At 35.5% G+C, this 13,044-nt stretch overlaps 1 protein-coding gene across 1 annotated transcript in view; it reads left to right on the top strand.

The window, feature by feature from the left end:
• The window catches only part of PALLD (palladin, cytoskeletal associated protein), a 194,792-nt gene that overhangs the window by 82,402 nt on the left and 99,346 nt on the right, over positions 1-13,044 (top strand). The window contains exons 9-10 of the mRNA XM_061475141.1: positions 3,068-3,187; positions 3,969-4,311. Of these exons, the coding sequence (XP_061331125.1) occupies positions 3,068-3,187; positions 3,969-4,311 (463 nt within the window). The remainder of the gene's footprint in view (positions 1-3,067; positions 3,188-3,968; positions 4,312-13,044) is intronic.

Genomic DNA, 13,044 nt, shown 5'->3' with positions numbered 1-13,044 from the left:
TGTGCATTACAGTGGAGGAAACTAATGATCACATTTGGCGATGAAACTGCAAATGTAGCAAGTACTCAACAACTTTTAATTCAATACATAGAAACATTATGAAGTAAGCAAATCACCAGTGATGAAATCTGTTAAAATGCAACAGTCTTCTGTCTTACCAAAGATAATTCTTCTTAATGGACTCATGAACCATAAAGGGAAAGGATTACTGCATAAAATGTAATCTTTCTTTCTAGATAACTGACAAAATAGTCAAGTAATTGCATGCCTAAGCATTTTACATGTTTCAGTGAACAGAATGCTTTTGTATTCCTTTAGTCAAGTGTTAAATACATTTTAAGGCCCTGAGAACAGCATTTCAGAGCTGCTTTCTGGAACGCATTTTTGTGATGAAATTATTTGTCAGCTGGTGATTGCCGGGAAGTAGAACAGACATTATTTACTTCACATCATCCAATTCTACTTTGCACAGGAACAGAAAGAAAAAATAATAACAAAAGTCAGGCTTTAAAGCTAGAAAAATACTCAGAGCACTATGCATCCAGAATGTGTTATGGTAATCTTTAAAGAATGCTTCTTTTGTCAAGTTAGTACTTTATTTCCATGTTTTTCATTGTAGTAAGCCTTTTAGCAAGCATCTGGAGGTTAGTGATTTCTTGGTTTTGGGGAAGAAAAATTAATACAGACAATGGGAATGTGTTGTTTGCACATGCTTTTTGCTCAAGCTGCCTTTTGATTAGTTCTTAGGGGTGTTTTTGTCTGTTTTCAGTTTAGCCAGTTTTCTCATGATTAATCACAAATGTGTAGTAGCTTGCACATCTGGCTGAGAAGACTGAATTTTAAACTCTGATTAGTCTCATCATTAATTTACTTTCAATTTCTGTTACAAGGATTACTGTAATTTACCATGTATAATTTACAAATATGCTGCTTCCATAAACAAACCACATCAGAGCAGAGTCCATTAGAATTCTTGTGTCACTGAAGAGTGAACATCAGCTCTTCTCGTGTGATCTTTTTACATACTTTAATAAATGAAGAAACCTTATGCATTAATGAGCTCTGTTGTTTGGGAAACAGGACTTCTGCTGGTTGTTATGTTTTGCAGTACCTTTGCCCTCATTCAAACAGCAGATTTCAGCATGGGGGAGGAGTGATTTGCAGACCTGAAATACCCAGCTTTCAGAATTCTGCTGTTAAATGAACAGGAAACTAGTATGCTGCATGTATCAGATTGCATCCCCAGAGTCAGTTCAGTCCACGAGTAGGCACGTGTGGTTTACAATAGAGCTTCAACTGCTTACGACACACCAAGACTCTAAAAAAAGCTGATCTCAGTAGTTCAAAAACTAGCTTGTGTTACCCATTACTTTCCTGATAAGACCTTTCATGAGTCATTAATCTTCATCTGGGTCAGCTAACATCCAACGTGCTACAGTATTACCATAGATGCCTCTTGCAGCTACACAATGACTGGTTTGTGTTGCCAAAAAAAAAAAAAGACAAAAAACCAACCACGTTCTGCTGTCTGAGAAACAGCTGTGTGCCAAATATTAGTCATTCATTTTTAGACCATTTCCAGTACAGGGAGTTTTTGGATACATTTTCATCTATAATTGTGAAAATTCCTCAACTTTTTTATTAAAGGAGACAGTAGTCTGCCATTCCACAGTGGAAATTAGGGAAGGAAAAAAAAATTAAAAAGCTAAAGCAACAAAACGAAACTCCCCAAAAAATTAGACAATGTTTTCCTTCTTTGAACTAAAAGATGTGAAGCCTGCCTTATTGAACCTCTACTGCAGAATAATTTTCATGCAAGATGTATTGGAGTCTGAAGTATTTTCCCTCACTTTTCTGTTTTTATTAGCTATATTCCATTGATTTTGTGATATGTAGGATTCCATGTAAATGTCCATTTTTCTCTAATGAAACTGAATTCTGTAAAACGTCTCTGAATTGGGTTTGAGATTAGAAAATGAGCATAAGAGAAAGAAACTCCTAATTAAGGAAACCCACAATGCAGCATAGTCCAGGTCTAAAAATATCTAGGTGTGTTGTGTAAATATTTGGATTATTTAGAAAGGCTATACTGTGATTTTTTTTTTTATATATATATATATATATATATATATATATATATATATATATATAAAATACCATTACAAGTAGAGATAAAATGAAGTGACTTAGAAGAATCTGAAAAATAAATGCCTGGATAATTAAGTATGTGCATTATGAATGGATGGGATTGATTTAGAAAACGTTACTGAGAGACCCAACCTGAAATACGAACAGTCTGGCCTTCATGTAATTTTTCTGACTGAGATCCTGGTATAATCAAAGCATATACTGTGACATATCAAATTGGAATGAATAGCCAATTGGCTATTGGAATTAATCAAATAGCCACGGAATACATCTATGTCACAGCATTCTGAACAGTGCCTAGGGATGCTGATTTGTGCCATATTTTGAATTTATCCATTCTCACTGCTGTGCAGAGACAGAAATTCTCTTACCAAACTCCAAAAGAGGACTATTTATGCATCCATAATTTGTATTTCTGGCTAGTTTACACAGGAAAGCTAACTGAGAGTGATAACAAAGTGCTTTCTGGTTTTACTGAGAATGGAGTTTGATCTGAAATGTTGCATTAAGTACAGAAAACTTCCAGGAAAGAAGGAATAGTATGACATTCTTATTGGTGGTTTTAGAGGGCCAGAAAGAGCTTGCAGGTACTGTGTATGAAAACCAGTACATAGATTTGTATGAATTAGTACTATCCTCCATAAAAATGAGGATACTGAGTTGTGAAATGACTGCAGAGATTTGTGCCTGCAGAATCACTATTTAAGATAGGCCACTTTGAAAACAGCTTAGTGAATTCACTTGTTTTGTATATAAAAGGATTTTCATTAAAGTCATGTATGTTGGAAGCTCTTTGGCAGTCCTCACAGGATTTCTTTGTATAAGGAGCATTTTCTGGTGTCCTCTAACATAAATGCAAAAACATTTTATGGTGCTTTAAATAGTTTATGATGCAGTTTATTTTTATGTTTATTTCCAGAAGAGATATGTACCCTTGTAATTGCAGAAACTTTTCCTGAAGATTCAGGACTTTTCACATGCACAGCAACAAATGAACATGGTTCAGTAACAAGCAGTGCACAACTAACTGTCTGCTCAGGTATGTGATGAACGGAAAGAAGAATTTTTAATCATAGATCTTAGATAATTAATTTACCTGTGAAGTTACCAGTCTCCTTCCCATGTAGAAAAGAGCTGCTGTAAGACAGGGGTTTTGTGGGCCTCAGAGCAGTCATATAAAGCAAACTGAATGTTTTGATTGGCCCATTTCCTAGTTTAATATCTTTATTCATGTAAAATACAATTTTAAAGTGCCTGCCACAAGCCTGAAATATTTTTAAGCAGTGAGGTTCTGAGGCTAGATGGTAGCAGAGGCAGAACGAAAGCAGATGAAGTTATGCTACCAAAGGTGGCATATGCCTTTTGTAAAACAAAAAACTGTGGCATGATATGTTTTTGTAACATGTTTACATACATACTTCAGTGGAATGCACTCACCCAGCTGCCATTGCAAACATGCCATGTATACATACATCCTTCGGCATTTTTAAATTATTTGTTCTTAAAAGATGCTGAAACTCCAGGTAGAGGAAATGCTGTTTCAGCTGCTGTTGTCAGTACTTGCCAATCTCACTTAGTGGCTGGATTCCAGAAATAGATTTGGAGATATCCATAAAGATCCTTATTATGCATTTTTCATGGAGCAAATCAGAAAGTGAATAGCCAGTCATATAACTAATTCAGTATAAATTAGCAATGGGAGGTCTAGAAAAATGACAGCCAAAGAGATTTCATCTTTAACAAAATGAAAATGCAGCACGTATGTACCATGTACCTTGTCTATGACTTCTTGGAGACACATTCTTTTTGATTCCTTTTAGCCAACTCAGAGAACTCTACTCATGAATTGCTGGCAAGAGAATCCAACAGTGATGATTTCCATCATTTCCCACCACTTCCTCCAGTTGAAATTAGCTCTTTTGAGGTTCCTCCTAAGAAACATACAGAGACTCATCAAGCAAACAATACCGAGTTGAGATCTGGTGGGAAGGCTCATCAACTGCAGCTCAATTCATCTGAGGAAAAAACAAATGGTGTCCATCCCATTCATGGAGTAAATGGAATGATTAACAGCAAGCCAAATGGTGATAAATCCATCCCACCTCCAGCTGTCTTGCTTTCACCCACAAAGGAGCCACCACCTGTGCTTGCCAAACCAAAGCTGTGAGTATTTTTTTATTGTTTTCTTGTTGGGTTTTTTGTTTCTTGTAGACTTGATATTTGTCGAAAGTAAATTTTTCCCTGGAGCCAATTCAGTGTTAGACAATGGACAATGACCATGTCTATCCCTTGGACAATCTTCTTCTGTGGTTTATGTCCAACGAGCTGAATGCAGGAGAGAACTGTGTTCTTTCTCATACTGCCATGGCAGGGGGGTTGGATCTAGATGATCTTAAGGTCCTTTCCAACCCTAACTGTTCTGTGATTCTGTCAAAGGGAAGTGCATTATGTATAACACATTCTGTAGAAAGATTTAAGATAAAGTCACCAAAAAGAAGTGGTAGGGCTGTTGCTCTGGACTCTTTATTCCTAGTCGCTGTATCTGAATGTCACAGTGGCCTGAGATTCTTGCATGCTATTCCCGTTTCAGTACTGGTTAGTGATCTTTATTCTGAATGGTTTTGGTTTTGTGTAGTCAGTGGATATCCTTTCCAACCCTAACTATTCTGTGATTCTATGATATGTAGGTGTGTAATGTTTGTATTATTTCTTACATTATGTTTTTATATAACATGTAACTGATTCTACTGTGAGCCAGATTACAATGGCTCTTTTATAACTATAATCTGAAAATGAAAAGCTCAAGGAGAGGAGAGAAGTATCTGAAAAAAACAGTAAATATTTTTACCTAATAATTAGTGATAATACCTTACTTATGCAAGAGTGATCTTATACTGACTGTTAACTTATAGATTCATTTGAGCATTACACAGACTTTTGTTTTTCAATCTCCCTCAAGAATTTTTGGAGTGTGACAAAGGAACAAAAATGCTATTTTCTTTTATTTGCACCAACAATTAGAAGGGCTTATTAATCATAAAAATGTGTTAAAAAAGAAGTATGAAATATGGTCTTCAAGCTTAGCAAGATTGTTTGCTTAATAACATGTTTTCACAGGATAACTTGCCACATATAAGAATACTCTTGTACCAGTCATGCTGATTTTAAATGCACAAAACCACATGCTTGAGGCAGCAAGCCAACAGGGTTCCCTTTCTGCACTTACCACTTTTTTCTTTCTGTTGCTCTTTGTCATTCTAAGAAGTCTCTGACAACTATAGATGAGAAGGAGGAGTGGGAGAAGTAGAAAGACTGAGTGGTGAAATTAAAAAATATATATGGTGGTGATTGCATGTATGGGAGGGAGGATGCTGAGGATGATGTGTGATGTGGAGTGAGCCAGGTGGTCCTGTACCCAGCATATCTGCTGCTAGACTCATTTGTGAAGAGAGGAAGTGGAATTTCCAGCAGAGCAGCATTTTGCTGCAAATTTCACCTCAAAGCTTGATTTTCCAGAAGTGAAGCTGCCCTAAATGAAGGAAAGAAGGCTGTGTAATAGAGTTCCTATTGTATAATGTTCACTGCTACTTGTGCAAAATTTATTTTGCTCTTAAACATAGAGAAGTCATATAAATAGAGTTGAGCATAGTACATAATGATGTGAGGGGCATGCTATTACTAGAACGCTTTCAGTTGCTTATGTCCAAATGGATGACCTTGGAATCCCTAGGGCAATTGCACTAGAGTCCTATGTTTTGCCATTAACAACATTTGATGTGCAAGAGCCTGATCTTCGTTGCAGTCACAATACATGTTTTGCTTGGCCAAAGCCAGTGTGAGTCTGTCCTGCTATCAAAAATGGAAATCTTGCCTTCTGTTCAGCCAAGTGTTTTGCTCCCAAGCATACTGGTAGCCTAAGAAAGGGAAAGTGTGCTAACAGGAGGAGGAAAAGGAATGTCTGGCTGCAGAGACTTCAAATGAGCTTTCGGTGTTTGGGAAACTGCATCCCAAGTCAAAGCTAGTAAAATAGTTATATTAAAATTAGCTAAGTAGTAAAGTAGCTATCTTGGCCATGAGAGTGGTCCCTCTTGAAGAGAGCTCATCTATGGAGTTTTATCTGTCCATGGAGTACTAGAATTTGACGATAGAAGCAGCATATATTTGCAATGACATAACAGCAAACATGTTTATTGTAACATTTTTTTAATTACTTAGACATTTAAAGTAATGTTGGCTGTGTAGAAAGTCTGAAGCTTCAGAATCAGTGCGCATTATTTTTGATGAAACCTGACTCTAGTTTTAAATTTCCTGAAGAACCTCTATTCAAACTTCTGTTAACTCATAAATTACCTAACAGCTTTATCTGTGAACTCCGTGAAAATAGTTTATTCAGCCAGCACTGATAGTAACTGCAAAGATTTGGGAATGATGGACTGTTTTTTGTTTAGTGTTGTTTATAGTTATTGCTGCTGTTATTATGTTATTGTTGTTATTTTAACTAGAAGGAGAGACTGAGTACCTTTTTGAAGTACAGAATACATTTGCACTTTGGTAATGTGGCTGTAACCAACAGCTATAAAATAATGATTTACCACAATTCAGTCCAGTGCAAGAACTGCCATGCTACAGAGAGTTACTGTAGTTATTTTCTGGATTGCAGTCCTACAAAATGCTGTTTGTTGTTACAGACACTCAAGTAATCCTTAAGTAATGATATTAGTTGTTGCCTTAGTCTGGTGCTAGGAATATTTAAAACAGATTTTAATGTGATAATATACAGACATTTCTGGGAAAAAATGCACATAGAATTAACTGGGAAAGCGGTCAATAGCAGATATCTTTTAACATGAAATTTAGAGAACAGTAATGTTAAATATGGTTAAAAGGCACAATATTTTATCATGCATTGTTTGCAAGATGAGTTTATGTAGACAAGAGGGGAAGAACTGATGAACTGAGACCAAAAGCCCTCAGATTTCTGTAATTCAGATCCCTCCCGCGGGCACCTACTTGATACTGAGCTATTAGTGTGCATTGGACTTTTCCAGGCAATATCGGTATAATGCACAGATGAGCTTTCAGAAGTGTCCCCATAAATGTATAGTATTTAGATACTTATCACTTTTTTGACTAATTTTGAGAGATGAAATATTAATTTCAGTATGTAGCCCATGTGTGAAAGTGCTGCCTTAAACCCCTCTTAATCCTCAGTCTGAATGACTGCAAAAAGGCAGGATGCTGTATATGAGGTGCCCATGGTTTGTCATTTACTAACAAATTATTTATAAAAATAGAGGATTTTATGAGGAAAATATACTAAGATATTAGATTGGTATTTGCAGGTAGGAGAGAGAAGAAATTACACAGGTAATAGGATGCTGCAGCTGTAGAGACAGCTCCCTGTTAAAAAAGTGTGCAAACACAACCACTGAGAGGATTAGAATAAAAAATATCACTCTTTTCTTCAAATTATAATGATGCTAAATCCTGAATCTTCCTACAAATCTTTAAGCTGTTCTATCTTTATATTCTTATGACTGAAAGAGCACTTTTTGAAAGCATGGCTCTTTCCTAGAGAGCTGCAGACAATTTAGTCTCCATTTTTCTTGTGAAAAAGAAGACCCAAGTTTGCTGAGAAAGCTAGATTGCCTGTACTTAGTATGTTAAAATATTACGTATAAATATATAATACTGTGTGAAAATGCCCTAATTGAGTTGTATTGAGTTATATCTGCTGTAATGAAGCTGCATGAACTTGTAGAGATATAAAACTATCCCAGCTCCACCTCAAAATCCTGATCAAATGGATCTGATTTTGAATAGTAATGATCCATTTGCTCCTGTTATCCTAAGTTCAGTTTTATGGGACATTTATAACTCTAGAGACTCTCATTTAGACACAGTCACATGAAAATGTGTCAGTAATTTCTTTCATATTCCTCAAAATAGTCACAAATAACTTGAATATTGAAATGATGTGCTGGTCAGTCTGCTGTTAAGGGCAGCCTGCTCAGGCAGTAGAATGTCACTTTTTTCCCCAGTTCCTAAGGTGACTTTAATGAAAACCAAAGAAGAGATAGTAACTTGGAATTGTAAATAAAAATAATAAATGGGGGGTTTGTAAGTGTTCTGCTTTCAGTGACTTCAGTGGCCTATTTCAGACCAAGGAATATGATGACACGAAACCAGTAGCAGTTATTGCTGAGGAATTTCCTTTTACCAATCCCTTTGTTAACATAGTGTTAAAGGGTAATCATAAATGACCTGCAAGCCTTTTAAAATCTGCAACAATGGAAGTCTGAATCTCTTTGTAATAATTGATACCAACAAAAAAAAAGGTTCAAGGTAGGTGAAAAATGTATTTTCTAGGGCTTTTTCTATCTTCTTTTGGCAGTGACATTTTCTGACCCTTATTAGGTGGAGACAACTAATGGTACATCCTGCTTATATAAAAGCTAATCAGTATTTTAACAGGAAAAGTCAAACATCCTTGAATCAGTTATAAAATATGGGAAGTGTGTGTGCCATCAGCACAATATTCACACAGGACTTTGGTATGTTTTTCAGGTTTTTCTTTTACACTGAAAATATGACACGTTATAGGATTGAGATGTAATATTTTGACTTTTAAAACATTTTTGTTGTTTTTAATTTCTTTCCTTCTCACTGAAATAATTGATGAGTTTAATACTTGGAAATGATCAAGCAAAGCAAATCCAAGTGTTTGGTTCTTCTAACATGCAGCTTTTTCTGAGAAGTTCTCGGCGTAGTTTGTGGATATAGAGTTCCTGTAGAAGTGTTCAAGGTTTCTCTTAGTATCATAGGACAGAGTTCTCAAACTGATCTAAATGCTTGCCTGTGTGCTAATCCTTGCAGACTAATCATCATATGTACTTCGTATTTACATGGCTTTGGAGATAACATGTAACCCCATTTGCGTTGGTATTGTTTCATCCCTGACCTCATAATGATCTAGTCTACGCATCATTTTGAAAATGTAAAAATACAATCTTTTGCTGGCTAGAAGGATAAAGGGAGATGAGAAGTGATACAGGTTTTTTTTTGCTCTACTTTTCTTTTGTTCTGCCTCTGTGCAGAAAAATCCATTTTCCAGGACTTCTCGCTTTGGCTGTAGCAGGTAGATGCTGAAGCTTCAAAATGAAGACAGATGGTGTTCATCATTTGTGTTTGGTTTCTCTCTCTAAACTGATTTCTGGTTGCCATAATCTAGTTATAAGCTTTTGTAGTTCCTAACAGCTGTCACTTGTGAGCTAAATACTAAGAAAAAGCTGCGTATTTAGTTACTGACCATAAACAGGTCCAAAAACCATGCTCACTTTTTTACCGAGGGGGGGAAGGGGAAGGCTTTTCATACTTCATATGATACCTGCAACACAAAACAATAATATGCTTATGCAAACAAATATATTGTTTGGTGACTGAAGAATAACTGAAGTCAGATTGATCAGATCTACAAGTTATCTGTTTCTCATGTGACTGTGAAAACACTAAACTCGTAGGCATATTTCGGAGGTCACAGGTCCCAGAATATTTAAAACATCTGGCGGACTCAATGACATGTCAGAAAATAGTTTTACATAAATTTCTTTTGGGTTTCCACTAGCTGTCAAGATTCAGCAAAGATTTGAAGACTGTCTATAAGATTGCAACCTATGAAATAATGTGAAATGTAATAACGAAAATAACAAAAGTCAGATGAGAAAAACATGTTTGCAAATGAAAGTATAATCAAAATAACCTTTGCTTCGTGGACTCTATTCCCCAGTCCTCTATGGGACTAAGTGTCTGTATTTTTGCCTGGTTTATAAAGTTGATAAATATCAATCCACTGTAAGTATTCTGATTTGACATCCAGAGAATGATGGCAGCAGCTGGAAAATGTACTCAGGAAAATTGGTAGAATGCCATTAAAATCTGGTTTATATTTTCAGTAACATCTGTCTTCTGCCCTATTAGAGACTTTTACAAATTAATTTCCAGAAAATAATTGAAAGATATAACCTATGTTTAAAAACCAGACATATCTAAAACCGAGTGAAGAAGCTTACAAAGTTAAAAATCCTTGGTGAAGTTCACAACAACTTAAATATTGGTATTTTAAGTATCTTAGTATTGAAAAGTTACAAATACTTAGTATTCTTTCTCTGTCATTCATTTCATTAAAGTCAATTCAGTACAAGGGGTCATAGTTTATTCAAATCCTGGTGCAATTGTTGATATATTTCTGCAGTGAAAAATGGCAATGAGAAAAGAGTAATAACAATGCAGAGGAAAAATTTCTCTTGCTTAGATTACTGCATGAAAAATCTTTGGCTTAAGAATTTAGAAAGTGCAGTTAATGGAAAGAGTTTCTGTACATTTCTCTTCTTAAAATACTTTTGTTAAAATAACTTTTAATAGGAAAAAAAAGACTGGAGGTTGAAGTTACTTTTCATTCATTCTCTTTCCCACAGTTGCGTCGCTCATGCGCTTTCTCGCTCACACTTGTTCTTGCCTTCTCTTTCTCTCTCCCCACTTCTTTCATTCTGATGAAAATCCTTCACAGTTCTGGCATATGACCCACTATTAGTGTAAGGTTCATCAATTCAGGATAAGAACTGTTTTGTGTTAATAGCACTGTCATGTTTTCTCAAGGCCTGAAAGGCTTCTTAGCAGAGACAGAGGGAAAACTCACAGCATGTTTTCCCTTTCAAATACAATAATGTTACAGTTAATGTAGAAACTCCTTGTCTGTGAGTTCTGGTTTATAATGCAACTGTTTCATTCAGCTCCCTACTTGGAGAAAATAAATATATGGATCATGACAGATATATAAAATACAGTTTAAAGTACTTAAGTTCCCAGTGGGTGAAACTTTGAAGGGGCAGGGTAGAAGTCTATATTTTTAATTTAAAAATTCATACCAAAGAGGTTTCTTTAAAGAAACTATGGAAAATATTTCTAGTGAACTTACAAGTTCTTCCTTGTAGTATTAAATGGTTATACTGGTCTGCTTCAATGGTACTGACATAACAAGGCCATTCCTGAAATGACTGTGTTATCAACATAGTTACAGTTTGAATAATTAAGTAATTTTCTTGCTGATTTGAGTGGGAATTTTTATATGTTTCTCTATTAATCCCAAATATAGTGTTGTCTCATAATCGTGTTCTTTTTTGATTTTCTGACGTTCACTTTGTACAATTTCTCATAACTTCTCTATATCTTAATACTACATTTTTAATATATGTCTGTGAAACGGTTAATGTGTTGGCCTTCTAAAATAAATAAATCTGTACTTTGAGCTTTGGAATTGCTTATATTTTGTGGCAATTCCATAATAATAATAAAAAAGCATCATATGGCAGCTATAAACTCTACTGCCTTCTTGGAACTCCCATATAGTAATTAAGACTTTAGTAAAAGGAGATCTCACTCTACACTCCATGCAGATCTGGGTATGGTCTCAATATACAAACACAAAAGTATACCAGCAGTTCCCATTTCATTGAATACCAAGTGAGACATTCTCTTGTTGATAAATTGACTGTTTCACCCAAGGACCTGCCATACAAATGGCAGGCCGATGATAATTTGTGGATGTGGCAGATGTAAGTTTAGTATGCCAAGTCTTGGTTCTAGTTTTAGATATACATAAGTAGAGGTATAAAAATATTAGAAATGTATCTGAACATGCAATTGATCTGAGGGATAATATTAAAGATTTCTCACTGATTGCAGAAGGATACTTTGTCATTATGTAGTTTTCTGCTTGTTATGCTGGTGCTAAAGACTGGCCTGGAATCCAGAAGAAAATACTCTTCTGTATTCTCATACATGTGCAATGTATATGGCAAACATTAAAAGATGGTAAAATCTTACAGTAATTTAGCTGAGTTATCTCATGAACTTTCACAAAGTACTTTGCCAGTGAATGCATTGTGCAAGTCCTGTGGTATTTTCCCACCTTTCCTATCTGTACCTGTTTCCTTTTTATATTTCCACCTCAAGCTGATTTCTTAAACTAAGGATTTCTTTTTTATATATTTATGTTGGCAACTGCAGTCCAATTTTATTATATTTTTAATCTGGAAGACAGTGATGAAAGTAAACAAACTTCACTGAGCTTAAAGCCTCTAGAACCCTAATGAGAACCTGCACTCAGAGTACTTGAATGCCACCTCTTTCTGGTTCAGCTTCTTTAACATGAACTGGGTAAGCATATCTTGCATTTCTGCAGAATCTTCTCAAGTGTTCAGGAATAGCAGTAGGTATGCAAATGGTGATCTGGTTGAAGAACCCAACTTTGTGGCTCAGTAGCAGTTTATCTCCCTGGTAGCTGAATAGATTGGAGCATCAAGAGCACATGCAGTTCCAAAAGGCAAAGCAGAATGGCATGGATTGCTGCTGTTGTAGTTTAGAGAAAGTTTCATGAATGTCAGGTAGCACGTTGACTTTGAGAAAAATGACTTATTAATGAAATACTTAACAGAGAGAAAGCTCAACGAGCCTCAAGCGAGAGCTGCTTCATTGCAGTAGTTGGTTTCTGGTTTTGCCTGAAGGATGGAGGTATTTGTATTTTTTATTTTCCACCTTTCTGAATTCCATAGTAACATTTTCTGCTGTGGCCTGTTAAAGGAGAATGCTTTTCATTTTATTAAATATTCCAAACCTACAATACTGAAGTGGCAAGCATTACTGGAAAAGTCTGGTTTTATTTTCTGACAACTGATCATAATTAATATGCATGTTTGGAGCACTGTTAAAGTTCAGTGGATTTTCATAACTACTTACCGAATAAAATTGTCATTGTAGATTACACAGAAGTGAGAAGTCCTCTTAAGTGCTTCATTTTATCTTTTATTATTATTAATTTCCATGGTATTTTAAATACTT

Source organism: Pezoporus flaviventris, unplaced genomic scaffold (genome assembly GCF_033815535.1).
Source record: "Pezoporus flaviventris isolate CSIRO_AGI_PZ_B2104156 unplaced genomic scaffold, CSIRO_AGI_Pfla_v1 ptg000002l, whole genome shotgun sequence".
Taxonomy (NCBI): Eukaryota; Metazoa; Chordata; class Aves; order Psittaciformes; family Psittacidae; genus Pezoporus; species Pezoporus flaviventris.
Note: the sequence above shows the minus strand (reverse complement) of the source record. Positions and strands in the feature narration are given on the sequence as shown.